Source organism: Astatotilapia calliptera, chromosome 7 (genome assembly GCF_900246225.1).
Source record: "Astatotilapia calliptera chromosome 7, fAstCal1.2, whole genome shotgun sequence".
NCBI lineage: Eukaryota > Metazoa > Chordata > Actinopteri > Cichliformes > Cichlidae > Astatotilapia > Astatotilapia calliptera.
The window spans coordinates 31205509-31224769 of record NC_039308.1 but is presented as its reverse complement, the minus strand read 5'-3'; the positions used below and the strand labels follow the sequence as shown (position 1 = coordinate 31224769).

At 41.4% G+C, this 19261-nt stretch overlaps 1 protein-coding gene across 5 annotated transcripts in view; it reads left to right on the top strand.

The window, feature by feature from the left end:
• The window catches only part of lrrtm4l1 (leucine rich repeat transmembrane neuronal 4 like 1), a 65015-nt gene that overhangs the window by 16930 nt on the left and 28824 nt on the right, over positions 1-19261 (top strand). Inside the window, exons 2-3 of one of the 5 annotated variants that reach the window (XR_003272853.1) lie at positions 1187-2882; positions 4248-4309. Coding sequence is in view for 3 of the 5 variants with exons in the window: in XM_026174307.1 (XP_026030092.1) it covers positions 1187-2817; positions 4248-4340 (1724 nt within the window). In the remaining 2 variants the exon portion in view is untranslated. Of the gene's footprint in view, positions 1-1186; positions 3947-4247; positions 5464-19261 lie in introns of those variants that run through there. The other 4 variants (XM_026174307.1, XR_003272854.1, XM_026174308.1 and 1 more) reach the window with 4 other exon arrangements.

The following is a 19261-nucleotide window of genomic DNA, read 5'->3' as shown; positions in this document are numbered from 1 at the left end:
ACTTGGACAATCGCTGCATTTGCATGGCAGATGAGGCTGCCACTGAAGCAACAGGCAGAAGTTGTGCTAAGGCCATGTTGATAGGCTGCACAAGGTCTTAAGGTCCTATATAAAAGACCTGAGATACTATAGTCTAATGCAGGGGTGGGCAACTCCAGGCCTTGAGCGCCAGTGTCCTGCAGGTTTTAGATATCACCCTGGGTCAACACACCTGAATTAAATGATTAGTTCATTACCAGGGCTTTGGAGAACTTCAAGACATTTTCAGGAGGTAGCCATTTGAATCAGCTGTGTTGGATCAAGGACACATCTAAAACCTGCAGGACACTGGCCCTCGAGGCCTGGCGTTGCCCACTCCTGGTCTAATGGTATTGTAAATGATTCACAGAGCCATTTGACAGAACAAATGTCATGTAGGGTGTATGAAATCATGGAAGCTTTTTTTTATTCAAAACAACTTGATGAGGGCTAATACTTATTCTGAGAAAATATCTCTTTTACATCATCCTGTAAACCTAAAATGCTGCACATTTAAGCAGTAGGTCTTCTGGTTACTTAATCAGATGTGTATATTTTTTTATCATGCTGTTATCGACCTTGAGAAGTCTGTTCAGAATATTCATTTATGAGGAGAACTATATGTCAGTTAGTGTATTTCTTTTAAGAAACCATTGTCATGACCGGTTGGTTACGTAGAACCACTGTCCCAACTGTGTGTTAGGTCATGACATGACTGGCGGGTTTTTGTAAATATGATTCTTTTCATGACATAATGTAAAGAAAAAGAATGTAAAGAGAAGTCATAAAGATACTTAAATAAGGGCCAATCTCAACAGAAACAAAAAAGTACCACTGCTGAATGATAAACTATTTAGATCACTAAAGAAATAATTTAAACAAACAAACAAAAAACCCACAATTTAAAAAAAACATTATATTTACCAGTGTCGAATTTTGAGATCTTTGTAGAAGAGATTTTATATTTAAGTCGTTTTCAATGCATGTATAAAGCTGTTGTTGCACCAGCCCAAGCAACACATTGCTGACTTTGCATGGTAAATCAGTAATAATACTTCTTAGTCCTTTTTGTTTGACAGCATGAATATTTTGAAATTGTAAATATAACTTGATCACCATTCAAATCTTTACGTTTTTCTCTGTATCTCTTTCTCCTAATGTTTTGTAGGTCCATTGCTGTGTGATGGACGACTGACACACCTCCTCTTCCCTTTGCTTCTTCTCTTGCGGGCTCCCCTGTTATTCAGTTTTGGTGAGCGAACATGCCCTAATAGCTGCCGATGTGAGGGAAAAACTGTCCATTGTGATTCATCTGGATTTTTAGATGTTCCAGAAAACATCTCAGTAGGCTGCCAGGGCCTTTCCCTGCGATACAATGAACTGCATACGCTGCTACCATATCAGTTTGCTCACCTCAGCCAGCTTCTCTGGATCTACTTAGACCACAATCAGATTTCAGTTGTTGACAGTCGAGCGTTCCAGGGGGTCCGCAGACTCAAAGAGCTCATTCTGAGCTCCAACAGGATTACAGCCCTACACAATTCAACATTTCATGGAATTCCAAATCTTCGAAGTCTGGACTTGTCCTACAACAAATTAGAAAATCTACAGCCCGGTCAATTCCATGGCTTACGAAAACTACAAAACCTTCACCTACGCTCCAATGGTCTCTCCAACATCCCAATTCGAGCATTTCTGGAGTGTCGAAGTTTGGAGTTTCTGGATTTGGGTTACAATCGAATCAAAGCTCTTACCCGCACAACTTTTCTGGGTCTACAGAAGCTGATGGAGTTACATCTGGAACATAACCAATTCTCTCGGATCAACTTTTTTTTGTTTCCACGTTTAGCCAACCTAAGATCACTTTATCTGCAGTGGAATCGAATTAGGGTGGTCAACCAGGGTCTGCCATGGACATGGTATACACTGCAGAAGCTTGATCTGTCTGGAAATGAAATTCAGACTCTGGACCCAGCTGTGTTTCACTGCTTGCCCAACCTGCAAGTCTTAAACCTGGAATCCAACAAGCTGTCCAATGTGTCTCAGGAGGCAGTGTCAGCGTGGATCTCACTGACCTCAATAAGTCTTGCTGGCAATATCTGGGATTGTGGAACTGGGATATGCCCACTTGTTGCTTGGTTGAGAAATTTTCGGGGTAGTAAAGACACAACAATGATATGCAGCAGCCCAAAGTATCTCCAGGGAGAAAAAGTCATGGATGCTACAAGGAGCCATGGTATTTGTGAGGAAACCGATTACATTCTGACTGAAACACCTTCACCAACATCAGAGCTCATTTCGGAAGCCACTGCCGAACCAACCTTTGGCCCCACAAGTGGCATTCCACCTATGCCACCGACCAGTACCTTTGGTCCTCTCCCACCATTTAGACCTCGACCCATTCCTCATCCTACCTTTCCCGGGCATATGAGCAAAGATCCCAGAGACTCAGTGGTTCGCCCTCGACCCACTCACATACCACCCCCAGAGATAGAGCACATGACTCTGCACAAAGTGGTTGTGGGCAGCGTAGCACTCTTCTTCACCATGTCATTAATCTTGACAGTTTTTTATGTTTTGTGGCGGCGCTACCCAGGTGCAACCAGGTTGCTGCAGCAGAGATCCATGGTGGGACGGAAGCGTCGCAAAAAGAGTCCAGAGCCAGAACAGAACCTCAGCTCCCAGCTCCAAGAGTATTACATGAGCTACAATCCTGCTGCAACACCGGAAGCATTGGAGGTGCTAGGCAATGGCACTGGTTCCTGCACTTGCACAATTTCTGGCTCCAGGGAGTGTGAGGTATGATCGATCGCATCAGCCTAAAAATAAAAACTCAAAATCAAAATACAAGACCCAACAGAGAGGTAAATCCTTTATCAAGTATGTACTGTAAAAACACTAATCACAGTAAAGCACCCTTAACTCTTCATTTAAAGCACGCTTGACTCCAAATGTTAGATGTCTCCAATTATTCCAGTTTTTTATTTTGAAACCGACTCTAAAGGGGAAAATACAAAACAGCTAATCTGATCTGATCTAGGAAAAGAAATCTACATCATGGTCTCAGAGGACTGCATTAACACAATAATTAATGCATGCATAATTTTTTGTTCTCTGAATTATATTGGTTATGGCTTTAATTACCATTCTTTTGCTTGGAATTTATCTTTGTATCACTGGTTATCTGGATGATCTTTTCAAAGCTACCCTTTTGAAAATGTTTTTCATGGTATGTAGACTTGAAAGCACAGGGAATAATTGGAAACTGTCTAACTAATTTGTAGACACTACTCCACATTAGCATTGCATGGCTTAGATGTTTTAAAGCTTTTTTTGGCTTGCGTGTTTGGAGGAGTGAGAATGATGTGTTTCTGTGTGTGTGTTTGTGGACTAATGCATAAATGTGTGCCTACATAATTAATTTTTCTATTGAAAAATGCCAAATATACTATATTTAGCATCTATTAAGGTAAAATGGCAAGGGTCTACGAAGTGCAATGCTGTTAAGTAAGAATTTGGTAGTTTTGCTGTCACAAAGTGAGAGCAGCTGATCAATACTAGATAGGCAATATATTTGAACTTTATGTTCTATCGTCAGCTGAACATCCATTATAGATGTCTAAAGTTGATGATCTGCACTGAGTGTGTCTGGCGCACTGCATGCCTCCTCACTTGAGGAAATTTATGTTAATCTGCATAGAGGGGAGGCACTATGGTAATCCCAAAGCTTATGATATGGCTTAAATGAGGATCCCTCTGCTCTGGTAAGGAGTGAATGTATAAACCATTGTAATTACAACCACAAACATGAAGACATGTCTAATTTTGGGACGGAAATTTTACCTTTCAAAGTAATGACTGCACACCTGTGTGTTTTTCACCAATGGGCCCAAGATAGTTTAAGTAAATTAAAATACTTAAAATATTTTTGTCTAAATATTTTATTTTAAATGTGATTGATTTCAATTAAATTGAAAAAAGGGGGAATTGGAGGATACAATACATCAAATAATAGTTTTTTTTCTCTAGCTATCCTAACTCATATTCAAACTTTGTGGGTTCTAATGTGAAAGAGGCTCACTGAGCAAAATGTTTAATTTTGAAATTTAAATTGTTTGGTACTATTCATTTTTACTTGAGCTATAAACTTAATTTTCTCACATTGTGAAGTTATAATATAATAAGTAAATGTCAGTAAGAAAATATATATATTTTTTCCTTCCCTGTAGGTGAAGTCAGCATTACAGATGTGGGGAGGTCGAATGAATTACAGCAAGTCAACCAAATCACCTAATCAAATCAGCCTGTTCCATATACTCTAAGTCGTAACTCACTTGATATTGACAATGGAGCAGGTCCAGCTTTTAACATTTTACATCAACAGTAAAATTGTTTTCAATCTCCTACTTGCAGTTATAGCAGTATTTTTATTCCAGTTTTCCTCATGGCATATGTTTACAAGGACATATTGACAGTTACAATGGTAGCTGGTTTGCTTTCATGATTCACTTTCATGATATTGGGCTATTGTAGAGTTCAGTCATAATGCACTGCATTATGATCGAATGGATAATGTCAGCAGTAACAATAAAGAGAAATGTACGAGGATTAAATTGATTTCAAGTGCTCCCAAGGTTTAAAAAAAATGGTGTGTGTGTTAAAATGACATGTACTTATATACAGAATAAACAAATGGCGATCAGTTTCATGCATAGATTTTTGTGAGCAAAGCAGCTAATCAAGCAGTCTGACTTCAAGGATGAATGAAGGAGCACTTCAAAGATGCAGTCCAGTGGTTAAGGGGTGAAACTAATGTCAAATCTAAAGCCAATTAGGATGCTATTCATCCAGAGGGTTATGGCTTCTTTCAAAAAATTCTCCACTTCCCCTTTGGTGCTTATTCAGTTTCAATTACAAGATGTCTTGGCGGCATAGAGGAGGTGTTTTGATATCTCTTTCCCAAAGCTTGTAATATTTGCTGAAGAAATCTCAATTTTGTGCAATGAGCCATAGCTTGAATGGATGTTTGCCCCTAAACTTTACTAGTACCCCAAAACTACGCCAATTGAAAACTCTTAAAAGAAACATACCTTTGCTTTTGTAAATAGAGAATCAGATGCCTGATTACGCCTGGGTTTGACCAATGCTAATCTACCCTCCAGAGATCAGAAACACAGCTGTATAGCTTTTCTCTGCTCTGAATAAATTAATCTGGGGCTCATCAGTTGCAAATGAAAACCAGCCAATAAAAGGTATCTTGCTCACTTGCATACTATGAAGGTTTTTTAAGCATTGCTTACCCTGCTACAAGGCCAAGCATCCAACACGCATTTACGCTGAACAAAGGACATTATGTTAAATTTACATATCTTTAGGCCGATTTTATTCAGTGGAGTATTTGCGGTTTTTTTCTGAACAAGGATGTTATTAACTTTTCACTGTAGAGAATAATGTGGGAAAACAAACTCAGTTAATAAAGTTAATTCTCACTTTCAAAATCCTACTTGGAATTTGGTAAAAAGCATTTAGATTAATAGTTTGTTGGGCTTTTTTTCATTGTTTTGTTTTTATAGATGTATTCAAATTCCAAAGAAGTCCATAACATCAGAGTTAGGTTCTTTGTAAAGAATTGAAAAAATGAATGTCTTTTAAAGATAAAAAAGTATTGTATACTTCATTTGAAAAGATTAAGAGATCTATATTTGTACAGTGTCTTGTGACTGCTGTGTTAGTCACCAGCACACAGCTTGACTCCAGTTTGATACAAACAAAAGCAATGCTCTGATTCTCTTTTAACTGCAAATATTTCTGTAGCAATCAGTGTCAGTGTAAGTATTGTTTCTCTCCACATAACCATAATCCAAATCTCATCATCTCAAAAACGATCTTTCCTTTTCAACATCACTGACGGTGTCTACAGTAGTTTGCTTGGGGGCGTTCTACACTGTTGCCTATTTCAGCCGTTTAATAATTGAGAAGCTGGTGTCAGCCTGGTTTAGTTTGATGAAAGTGCCATCTTGCTGGCTGTGCCTTTCATTACGGCTGCGTGCAACGCCAGCAGTCCCTTTTGGGTGGCAATGGGGACGAACAAAAGCTAGCACAACACATTTACTCTGGTGTGGCTAGAATTCGGTGAGGTATTCTGACTGACACGGCCCAGCAGGAGACAAGTCGATGTCTTTTTTACTTACATCCTAAAGATTTTGAGGCAAGAAACTCAACACTTAAAAGCCTGTGCAGCTCCAGAGGTTTGGGGGTTTTTTTTGGGGGGGGGGGGGGGGGGGGGTTTCACAGGTTGAGGTTAGCTGCAGTTATGCATGGCGTTTGCTGAGATCACCAAAATGGATCAGTAATACACCATGTACAGAATTCAAATATGGGCAGGTCTCTCATGTAGGAGTTGTGGAAAATTTACAGCTATTGGAGAAAAAAAAAAACAGCTTTAGACGTGGTGCCTAAATGATTGCAAGCATTACCACAAATAGAAATGAAACACGGCTTATTTCAGGAAGCTCATATGTGTGGGTATACTCTGCTATTCGAGATCCACAACTATCATCCTATTCATCTTATTAAAACTTCCCTTGAAGCTTTAATAAGCCCTGGTAGGCCTATTGACTCATTGTTTCTATACCAAAATAGTGATGTTCATGAATCTTCAAAATAGTGAATGCTGAAGTTTAATTTACATAATAGCATTACATTAACAGGCGGCATGAAGTTTAAAGCATAAATGGGTGACTCTTTTAAATATTAGAATGATAATCTTTGCCTTCTGATTCATTTTGTTGCTGATCACATTCGGTTGGCAACACAGTGCTGTATTTCATTGTAGATGGGTTCAGCTACTTTGAAATATTGGAAAAATTGGAATAGTCTTTGTTATAACACTGAATATGTTTCAATCACATTTTTATATTTCTAAAATTATTTTCTAAATCTTTGGAATGCCTTTTAAATAATAAAAAATGATACCCCAGTTAATACACAATTTATTATAATTAAACTGAAAAAAAAAATCAATGTAATTTAAGAAACATTTCTTTCTGTCAGCAGTAAAACAACTATTAACAAATTCTGTTATAAAGTGATATTGTAAAAGGTCAATTATACATATTTTGACATAGCTACAATTATAAGAAAAAGATAGTAGTAAAACATACGAGCATGGTTGCAGTGTGAGCATTACGTCATGCTGCTCAGCTCTGTGGCTATAATATAGCAGTGCACAGTTTGAACTCATTGTATTCAGTTTTGGTGTTGATAAAGTTGACAATTCTGCCCAGACAATGAAATTCACAGACTCTGTGTGTGAGCTATAATAACAGGCGAATTGGTTCATCTTGTTTTTTTTGTTTTTTTTTAAAGATGTTTTTGCTGCATTTCTTTTTAAGACTTCAAAGCATAAATTAACTTCATCTTGGGCTTGTTTGTGATCCTCGTACATGTTGACAGATTATTGAGTAGTACAAATTGTTACACATACCTATATGGCAGTTAAAAAAAATAATACTGGGATGCATATTTTGATCTTAAGAGCTCATTACATGTATTTTTGGTAAGCAGTTGTAATGATTTTAATGTTGTACAGTATTGTGTTGTATGTGTGTGGAAAGGCAATCATATATGTTTAAAATACTGTTATAATAGCACGCTTTGACATAAACAGTCACTAAAACAGTTTAAGAAATCAACATGAGGTGAGTGATGTTTGATTGTCCCATAGGAGAAACTGAAAAAGTAGATTTGGCAGTTCATTCTCTCATTGGTCTTTCCTCAAGCGATCCCTGCTTCTGGGAGATACTGTGCTGGTATCCTACCCCCACCCTTTACGTTAACATGGCTTTGAAGAGAGGCGGGTGTTACACAGTCAGCCCCAGCGTACACTTTGCATGTCCCCTGGCTAATTTCCCCTCTAGTCCCGTTCCACTTGACAGGCGTTCTTCCAAAAACCATTTAGAAGAACACTTTCATTTTCCGCTCTCTCTCCCCTTTACCTCATCAGCTCTAAGGAACCATTAAGAGCTTAAGTGCAAGCAGGCATACACTACTGAGAAAGATCTCAATGAATATACAGTAAGTCTCACACCCCTGATTCCAGTTTAGTCATTTGCTCCCTCACTTCCCCTCCTGCCCCAAATTCTCCCTTGCAGGCACTAAAACAGCTTTTAATATGTGCATCATGCAATCCTCTCCGGTCTTACATTATTAAATTCATCATTTCTGTGATCGAGCAAGATAGAGTTTAAAGTAACTGAATTATTAAGAGTTTTTTTGGTCTATAGTAAGCTTTCTGTCTTGTTTTCTCTTGTTTTTTAAACTTTCTGTGTCTTATGCTCCAGAGAGCAAGATCCTGCTGCTCCTGTCAGCCAATAACTGAACCTCTTTTAATGGAAACGGAGGGCTAATGAGGGAGCGATATATATTTCTGGCTGCACGGCCCAAGTATTTTTCCAGTTGACATAACAGAGAAAAACTGCAAAACATCTTACTTTATCATCATTTAAAATGGCGGACAGTTGGAACAGCTGCTTGTATGACAATGCCAAGATGTCCCTTGGTGAGAAGTATTTCCACTTCTTCGGTGCAACAAACCTCTTAGCCCTCTCAGAGGGACAATTTCATGCCCTCTTCCCTCGATTGCTGGGTCATCCTCAAAAGAACTCCCAGGAAGGTTGTGCTGGATGATGATGCATGTACTAAAATGTAGATGTGATTCTGCACCCTAGGCACTCCCTCCTATCTCACATGAAGAGATGCAGTCATACATACACAACACAAACCCCGGTGAGTGGTGTATTCTTAGCAGCTTCTGGAGCCTGATTTGGCCCTGGAGCTAAGACAAATAAGGATCTTCTGTTTTACTGGATATCACACCAAAAACAGAGAGGAGATTCTATAGTATATTTTTTTTGAACAGTTTTTAGACTGAAAAGGGGAAAACAGCTCAGTGGCACCTTATATAAAAGATCCACCTCCGCGTTTGCCCTAAATTGAATTTTCTAATCTGCTACCTGCCCCCCTCCTCTCCCTTCTTCTTGCCGTTGGCTTTGGCAGCCACTGTATACTTCATCCTCAGATAACAGTAGCATCAACCCACCCACCTCACTTGTTCTGTCAAAAACACACAAACATCTTGTTTTGCTTCAGTCTTAATAACTGCAAAGCTGGCACATGTACACACACGTACTAAAATGTGCAGATACAAAAATGAGAATAAGGATAACTCACTATGTCATCACATTCACTGCAGAGACAGGTCGAAAAAGATATTAACATATATACTGTAACTAGACACACTGGCACAGGTAAATTGTGTAGTAATATGCATTTAATGTTAGTAAAGCAACTGACAAATGTAGCAAGGATAAAGAAAATAAAGGTAGGAAAAAAAAAAGGTAAGGAACTTGCAACAAATGTTTCTGGCCATTCTTGAACTGTAATAGCAGGCAGTCTGACCTCTGCGACACGTATGTTAAGTTAGTAAGCAACAGCAAAAAAATAGGTGAATAAACATATATTGAACCTCTGTCTTAATGTGACACTCATATGCCATATGCGTTTCATACCATTTACTGCCTTAAACTGAATCAATCAATAGATCAAAAATGAATGGGCAGTTCTTGTCACCTTCATAGTCAGCAGGATTTATTTCAACAACACCCATCTAGTCAAGAGCGTGTCTGTTTCATGCCAGAAGCCACAAAACCTCATTAAGTGTCATCACACAAAAAAGGGGATTTCTTTTTCTTTTTTTTTTTTTAAATGAAACTAACTTCTTAAAAAATGTAATATTACTTAAAATTAAGCCACACAGTATGAAATTAACTTCAAAAATGAATCTACTTTGTATTGACTTTCCATTTGCCTGCAGTGCTAGTCTTGCAGAATACAGCAATTCATCTCCAGCACACTTCTTCATCCTGCTCTTATTTAATACAAGTAAATGGGTGTAAATGGGTGTGGAAGACAGTGCCCTAAAGCTAGTGAAGCAATAAGATCTTTGTGTGATTGGCTAAGTAGTTAATAAACAACTCACGTAAGACGTTGTCCTTGCTTTTTATTGCTGATACTCTTAGTAGTTTTTAACCAGAAACTTTTATCCGCTATTCTCCATTCTTTGAAGAAACAATGGTGTGTTGAGAAAAGATTTTCAAATTAAGTAGGAATGCTGGGATGTGGGATAAAGTGTGTTGCCTTCAGTTGAGATTTTTCTCAATTGTATTTGAGACGGTTTTCTTTGCAGCATTGTGCAGCTGAACAAAACTCCAGCAATAACCTAGCATGCAAATGCCAAGATGGAGAAATGCATATGGTTTGTTGGGATGAGACTGCTGATTCTTCATATTAGGTTTAGCAGAATACATTTACTCAGGTAGAGAATTATGAAGTGCAGTAAATACATGTGTCTTTCTACCAAACAGTGTGGCGAGGAGTGGTAGTAGCACAAAATCCACATGTACATTTATGTTGGGTGGCGGCCAGGAGCGGAGGCCCTGGCGGACTGACCCCCGGCTGCCAAGACTGGCAATAGGGACATGGAATGTCACCTCTCTGGTGGGGAAGGAGCCTGAGTTAGTGCGTGAGGTTGAGAGGTACCGGCTAGATATAGTCGGGCTCACCTCTACACATGGCTTGGGCTCTGGAACCAGTCTCCTGGAGAGGGGCTGGACTCTGTCTCAGTCTGGAATTGCCCCTGGTGAGAGGCGGCGGGCTGGGGTGGGTATCCTAATATCCCCTCGGCTTGCTGCCTGTACGTTGGGGTTTTTCCCGGTGGACGAGAGGGTTTGTTCCCTGCGCCTTAGGGTCGGGGAACGGGTCCTGACTGTCATCTGCGCTTATGCGCCGAGTGGCAGTTCAGAGTACCCAGCCTTCTTAGAGTCCCTGGGGGGGGGGGGGGGGGGGGTGCTGGAGGGTGCTCCACCTGGAGACTCTGTTGTCCTGCTGGGAGGCTTCAATGCTCACGTGGGTAACGACAGCGAGACCTGGAGGGGCGTGATTGGGAGGAACGGCCTCCCTGATCTGAACCCGAGCGGTGCTCTGTTATTGGACTTCTGTGCTAACCACAGTTTGGCCATAACGAACACCCTGTTTGAACATAAGAGTGTCCATAAGTGCACGTGGCACTAGGGCTGGGCGATATGACCCAAAATTCATATCTCGATATTTTTTAGCTGCATGGCGATATAAGATATATATCTCAATATTTTTTTTTAAAAAGCCATAAGTTAAGAACAAAAAGAGTTCTTAGTCACACTGTGTCCCAGATGTCACACGGGCATTTTCTTTACATACAGCGTAGATGTACATGAAGAAATTACTCATAAATAAATTATCAGCATTTATTAAATAATCATGGTCCATAAATAAAAGAAAACAATGTTGTTTTTGTGCATAACAAAAAGCTCACAATTGTGCAGTCAAAATGTAAACTAATAGAAGCTGAGCATAATAACAAAGAGACAGATTTCACAGCTGCACCACGTCTCTGAACAGGTGCCATTTGTGGTCCTTATACACACACAGTACGGTAATATTACGTTGAAGCACAGTACGTATCACTCCGCGAGGCGGCTCCATCAAGCGGTGCAGCTCCTTAGCTTAGCAAAGTCATATTAAAACATTTTTTGACAGATTGCTGAGCGCTGTGCACCACATAAAATCGGTTCGCGGTCAGTAAGCACAACCAGAATTCATACATAAGGCGCACTGTCGAGTTTTGAGAAAATGAAAGGATTTTAGGCCGTGCAGCCCCTTCGGGCTGCATGTCGTTAGCGCGGTTAGCTCGCTAACACGTTGACGCCGTCCAGCCCCACGCACGGGGCGATCCGCGGTAACTCGCTAACGGAGATTTTCCGCTTTCATCTTGTCATTACCTGCAGGTGAAGCTATGGGGGAGGCGGAGTTGTGTTCAGTGAAGGAGAGGCGAGGCCGAGTAACGTTTCGTAGAGACAAAAGTGGACGAAAGAGAGGCAAACCTGCGGCTCCACAACGTAACATAGACTATATCGATATAAACGATATTGTCACATCTTATATCTCGTATGAAAATATATCGATATTTTTAAAAAACTCGATATATCGCCCAGCCCTACGTGGCACCAGGACGCTCTAGGCCGTAGGTCGATGATCGATTTTGTAATCGTATCAGCAGATCTGCGACCATATGTTCTGGACACTCGGGTAAAAGAGAGGGGCTGAGCTGTCAACTGATCACCACCTGGTGGTGAGTTGGATCAGGTGGCGGGGGAGGACGCTGGACAGACCTGGTGCACCTAAACGCGTAGTGAGGGTGTGCTGGGAACGTCTAGCAGAGGCCCCAGTCCGCGAGATCTTCAACGCACACCTCCGGCAGAGCTTCAACAGCATTCCGAGGGAGACCGGGGACATTGAGTTCGAATGGACCATGTTCAGCGTCTCCATTGCCGAAGCTGCTGCATTGAGCTGCGGCCGCAAGGTGGTGGGTGCCTGCCGTGGTGGTAATCCCCGAACCAAATGGTGGACACCAGAGGTGAAGGGAGCCACCAGGCTGAAGAAGGAGTCCTATCGGGCTTGGTTAGCCTGTGGGACTCCGGAGGCAGCCGACAGGTATCGACAGGCCAAGCGGAATGCGGCTCGGGCAGTGGCTGAAGCAAAAACTCGGGTGTGGGAGGAGTTCGGAGAGGCCATGGAAAAAGACTTTCGGACTGCCTCGAAGAGATTCTGGCAAACCGTCAGACGTCTCAGGAGGGGAAAGCGGTGCTCTACCTGCACTGTGTATAGTGCTGGCGGAGCGCTGCTGACGTCGACTGAGAAAATTGTCAGGCGGTGGAAGGAATACTTCAAGGACCTCCTTAATCCCACTGACACGTCTTCCGAGGAGGAAGCAGAGTCTGGGGATGAGGGGAATGACCCGCCAATTTCCGGGGGCGAGGTCACTGAGGCAGTTAAACAACTCCTTGGTGGCAGAGCCCCGGGTGTTGATGAGGTCCGCCCCGAGTTCCTGAAGGCTCTGGACGTTGTAGGGCTGTCCTGGTTGACACGCCTCTGCAATGTTGCGTGGAGATCAGGGGCAGTACCTGTGGACTGGCAGACCGGGGTGGTGGTCCCCATCTTTAAGAAAGGGGACCGGAGGGTGTGTTCCAACTACAGGGGGATCACACTCCTCAGCCTCCCTGGGAAAGTCTATGCCAGGGTGCTGGAAAGGAGAGTTCGTCCGTTAGTCGAACCTCGGATACAGGAGGAACAATGCGGTTTTCGTCCTAGTCGCGGAACACTGGACCAGCTCTTTATCCTCTCCAGGATACTTGAGGGTGCATGGGAGTTTGCCCAACCAGTCTACATGTGTTTTGTGGACTTGGAGAAGGCATTCGACCGTGTCCCTCGGGGTGTCCTGTGGGAGGTGTTGCGGGAATATGGGGTGTCTGGCCCATTGCTACGGGCCATTCGATCCCTATACAACCGTTGCAAGAGCTTGGTTCGCATTGCCGGCAATAAGTCGGATTCGTTCCCGGTGGGTGATGGGCTTCGCCAGGGCTGCCCTTTGTCTCCGGTTCTGTTCATAATTTTTATGGACAGGATTTCTAGGCGCAGCCAAGTGGCGGAGGGCTTTCGCTTTGGTGGCCTCAGAATCTCATCTCTGATTTTTGCAGACGATGTGGTTCTGTTGGCTTCATCGGGTGAAGGCCTCCAGCTCGCTCTGGAATGGTTCGCAGCCGAGTGTGAAGCAGCGGGAATGAGGATCAGCACCTCCAAATCTGAGGCCATGGTTCTCAGCCGGAAAAGGGTGGAGTGCCCACTCCGGGTCGGGGATGAGTTCCTGCCCCAAGTGGAGGAGTTCAAGTATCTCGGGGTCTTGTTTGCGAGTGATGGGAGAAGGGAGCCGGAGATCGACAGACGGATTGGGGCTGCAGCTGCAGTAATGCGGACGTTGCACCGGTCCGTCGTGGTGAAGAGGGAGCTGAGTGTAAAAGCGAAGCTCTCAATTTACCGGTCGATCTACGTCCCTACCCTCACCTATGGCCACGAGCTGTGGGTAGTGACCGAAAGAACGAGATCGCGGATACAAGCGGCAGAAATGAGCTTCCTCCGAAGGGTGGCTGGCCTCTCCCTTAGGGTGAGAAGTTCGGCCATCCGGGAGGGGCTCAGAGTAGAGCAGCTGCTCCTCCACATCGAAAGGAGCCAGCTGAGGTGGTTCGGGCATCTGACAAGGATGCCCCCCGGGCGCCTCCTGGGTGAGGTGTTCCAGGCATGTCCCACCGGGAGGAGGCCCCGGGGCAGACCCAGGACACGCTGGAGAGATTATATCTCTCGGCTGGCCTGGGAACGCCTTGGTATTCCCCCGGACAAGCTGGAGGAGGTGGCTGGGGAGAGGGAGGTCTGGGCCTCTTTGCTTAGGCTGCTGCCCCCGCGACCCGACCCCGGACAAAGCGGATGACGATGGATGGATGGATGGATGGATGGATGGACATTTATGATTTCAGCTTAATGCAAATACCAGTATGGAAACATTGTCATTCACAAGGGTATCAAATACTCACATTTTCAAAGCCAGTAGCATCAGACTGATATTAACAAGGTTTCCTTTGGTATTGGTGTCTTGATCAGGCTGAGTGTTGGCTATATTAAAGTTCAACATTCCAAGGGCACTGCTAGTTATAGGTTAACTGGCTAAGTTAACTCACTGAGTTAATCCAGGGAAAATGGTACAGCCAGTGCAATGCACACCAGTGTCGAAGGACAAAAAAAAAAAAGTATGATATTTCAGACTGGACCAAAGCAGCAGACCAAACGTCCACTGCAGGGCCTAAATATGCTGTACTTTATGGAGCTGATTCTTTTTTCTTCTCCATGATGATCCTTGTAATCGTCTTTCAAACCCTCACAATGAATCTTTACTCATTAGTTGGAGCCCTGTAGTGTAGCATTCTAATTCTGCAGGGAATAAGCATCCACAACTATCTTCCCATTTGTCTTATTAAAACTTCCCTTGTAGCACCTTTTGATTCCTCATTGCTGTTTTATTTCCAACTGTGAAGCATTTGAGTTTAGAAAATGTGAGAAAATAAAGGCTGAAGGAAGTCGGCTGGAATGAAAATGTGGAACAAGGAGGCACTATGCCATTTGTGCTATTTATATCATTAAGAGGTTGGTGGCTAATGTGCAGCCAGGCAAGGAATCCCATGAAATCACCTCTATGTAGGAAGAGCATGGTTGTAGTAGCATAAGAGGGTTTACAGCAATGACCAGTGTATCCTGACAAGCTGTCTGCGCTAGACAGACTGTACCCTATGAACCTTGAAACTGTGTGAAGGTAGTTTAGTCATAAAAAATACTTCGTTGTTCTCTTCAAAAGACATAGGTTAGAGTAATTAATTGTGTGTCAATAGTTTGAACTGCACAATGCTTTTTGGTTATGAAATCTCAAAGAGTTATTTTGGGCTCCAAGGCCTATCAGGTAAAAATAAAAAAAACCACCAATTTAACCAATTCAAACGGTTTTACATACATTTTTTAAAGTAAGTACAATATTATTTTTGCCTTCTTTATGCATTGCTTATATAATATGGATCAAATAGGACTGCAACTTTTGTGCAGAACTGGGGGGGTATTGTTTTTTCTTTTTTTTGTGTGTGTGTGTTGTTGTTTTTGTTAGGGGGGTGGGTGTGTGTGTGTGTGTGTGTGTGTGTGTGTGTGTGTGGGGGGGGGGGTGTTCTCTCCTCCTGCGCAAAGTTGCTGGTTCTTTCTCTACAAATGTTTAAATCATTAAAGTGTGGTTTCCTAAAGGGAACAGAAATATTTGAGGAGATCACATATTTTTAAATGGCTCCCTATAGGCACAATTTTCTTTTTGAAAATCCACATCCACCCATGAAAAAAGCATGTCTTAGTAGACCAGAATAATGCTGCCTGAAGTGCCTTTTCTACTCAAAGTGACCCGTGCTAGTTTAAAAAGTTTAAATAAAATACCTATAGCCTACCTCACACACCTCTTACATTTATGTTGCCCTGTGCTTTCTATGAGTAATGGCTGCATGGCTACTGTTTGTAATAAATTTTGCTACTTAATTAAATTATCACTAATTGATCTTGCATATTATCTGAAGACATCCTCTGTGTGAACAAATTAATCCCACTTCCCGTCATTATATTGCTGTTTCCATGGTCCTGTGGTGCACCCTGTGTGACTGTGTCTTATAACAGGGTGAAATGGCACTTGGTAGGTTAAATCGTGACTCAAAAATGGCTGTAGGTTATCTGTCTCTCCGTGTTACCCATGTGAGTAGTGACCTGCGGTTGGTGAGCCCTGCCTCTTTCCCAGTGTCAGTTAGGCACAGCGACTCCATGACTTTGAGGATGACTGGAGCTATGGAGCTATTTTTATTTATTTATTTTTATCTAATTACATGCATGTATTATAACTGCATTTTCTTCCTCATTGTATTGATTCAGCACGGGTCCATTTTGACATGATAGCATCACACACCACCTACAGCTTTGTCATATACACTTCTTAACACTTTAAAAATGCATCAGATCTCAATAGAAAAAAACCCAAAACAAGACAAAAAACACATGCTGAATATCTGTCTATCCTGATATAGACCGGGTAGCGTGTTAGGAATGAAAGGATGCCACATCGTTTAATGAAAGTAAAACGTGCCTGTATCCATGCCTCACAATGTTGTGGCATGCTCCTAATGAGATGACGGACAGTGTCATGGAGGATATCCTCCCAGATCTGTTCCAGGCAGTCACTGAGCTCCCGGACAGTCTGAGGTGCAAGCTGGTGGTGTCAGATGTGATGGAACAAATGTCCCAGAGGTGTTCTGCTGGAGCTTGGGGGCCTGACAATGGTTTAAATTCCTTCATCCTCCAGGGACTGCCTGCTTTCATGTCTGTAACATGTTCTCAGGGGGAACCCTGCTTATGACTTTTTTTGATCAGACATTCACACCAGTGGCTTGCTAAAAGTAACTTTGTAGTTAATGCTATACTTCCCTGATGGGTTGAGGACCTTCTATGGCCCTGTCCAGCTCTTCTACAGTAACTGCCTATCTCCTGGACTCTCCTGCATTATTAGTGGTGATCATTTTTGGATAAGAATGTGTAAAGTTAGTTTTATATTCTGGTTCATAATATAATGTACATTCAAGTTTTGTTAAATGTCACATTGAGGCTGTCATTTATTAACTGCTGAGTATGACACTGTCACTAGTAGTTGCATTTGGAGTGCTACTTGCACTTTTGCACCCTCTGGCAAGTGTCAACAGCCACTTCAGTAGAAAAAAGGGGAAAGGAAAACAATATCTCCTGTAGCTGTTTGGCAGTTCGTCAGGATAAAATCTTATTATGTCAGACAGTCAAAAGTGATTTGGAACATGTGAACATGTTTTGCATAAAACAAAAAGAAAAAAACACAACAATGTCGTAATGAATTAACTAAGCTAAAATACCTGGTAGTAAAAGGAATAATAGCCAAATTCCTACTACATTTAGATGCATTTAAATTTCTGCGGCCTGCTCTTACTATTAGAGACTTTTTTTTGTATTAAACAAATTTTGTCACGGTTGATTAAGGCTCTGAAGTGAGGAAAGTAATGATGGATAGATATGTTTGGCTTGTAAATAGTACATCTATTTTTGAAAAATAGAGATAAAAATTAAATGTCATCAAATTATGTATACCAATAGGAAATGACACGTAGGCTTTTTGATCGAAAGAACCACTGTAGATTCAGAGGAGGAAACGTGTATGAGTAATGCTTTCCCCTCTTTCAACAAGTACCAAAAATATAACTGAATGAACCATTTAGGCAGAGCCTGCTCCCATGTAATTTTGTTTTCTGCACTATCATGTTCAAACGCAAATGCCTACACAATATGGGAGGTTTTTTTTTCCAGAGTAGAAGGCATACATGAGTGAGAAGAAATACAGCTTGTTCTCTGAAATAGTGAATGGAGATAAATTTGAAATTCCGGCCCCATTACACTAGTCAGTTCAACTGAATTGTAGGGGTGATGAAATCACAATGAGATCTTCTTACACTTAAAGTATATTTGCAATATATAATTCATATATAATATATATATATATAATATATAATTCATGCACCATAATATGGTGCATGAATTATATATTCAGATCGGAAATCACACATTTCACAAGACATTGCAGTCAGTCTTGAATACTTGGCAGCAATGTTCCCAAATCTGTTTAATAAGTTTACTCTTTACACATTAAAAGTTTAGCTGTGGTTTAGTAGCTAACAAATTTCATTCAAATGAGATACAATTTTTTTTTTTTTTTTTTTTTTTTTTTTTTTTTTTTTGTTCATTTCACAGGATCATGTCCACGTCCCATCCCCAGATATATACTAAATCCTTTAATCCAGGATCAGATAAGTACTACAATGGTTCAGTAGACCCATCATATGAATGTATGTCATTATATTTATCTTCTGATTATTGTATATTTTTCAGTAAAGTTAAAATTTGTTTCCTGGAGAAACTGATGCTTTAACCTGACACTAGACTGTGTCTCAAATCAACCTCAAACTATTTCCGTATATACTGAGGTAAAACACAGTTTAAGTCTCCCTTAATCTCAAACCTTACCTGGCCTCAAATCTTCATTTTATTTATACCAGTGCTTCCTAGAAATGGAACAGCTTCCCTATCTGCCTTAAAAGCATTGTGTGGTATATGGATATTAATAACTGATAGCCTGAGATGATTTAAAGTCATCTGACATAATCCTAAAATTAGCAAACTTTTTTTCTTTTTCCCTATAAAATTCCAAAGATGAACATATTAGAAATTGCTGCTTTACACACCCAAAAATTAGAAATGAACGTCTTTCCTTTCATATCATGTGAAGACTTCTCTCAGTCTCTTAAATGTTAGTGCATCAAAAACATTCACAAAAAGAAGGCTTGGCATAAAAATGGAATAAACCACCCCAACCAATCTGTACCACGTGATCACTTAGATCGTGATCACTTAGACTTAGTGATGGTTCTGTTATCTTTTAGGCATGTGTGACCGTTAATGGAACTGGCATGCTGGCATTTATTGATGTTTATACTGCGGACAGTATCAACACAATGAATTCAGGGTTCTAAGCCAAGAGTCAACATCAAAATTCAATGGACAATTTTCATCATTTACAAGACCATTAATTATAAACATGGGTTCATAGTAACCCAAGAGCTTGACAGTATCTGGCTGACCAGTCAAAGTAGGTCTTTGACTGGTCAGCCAA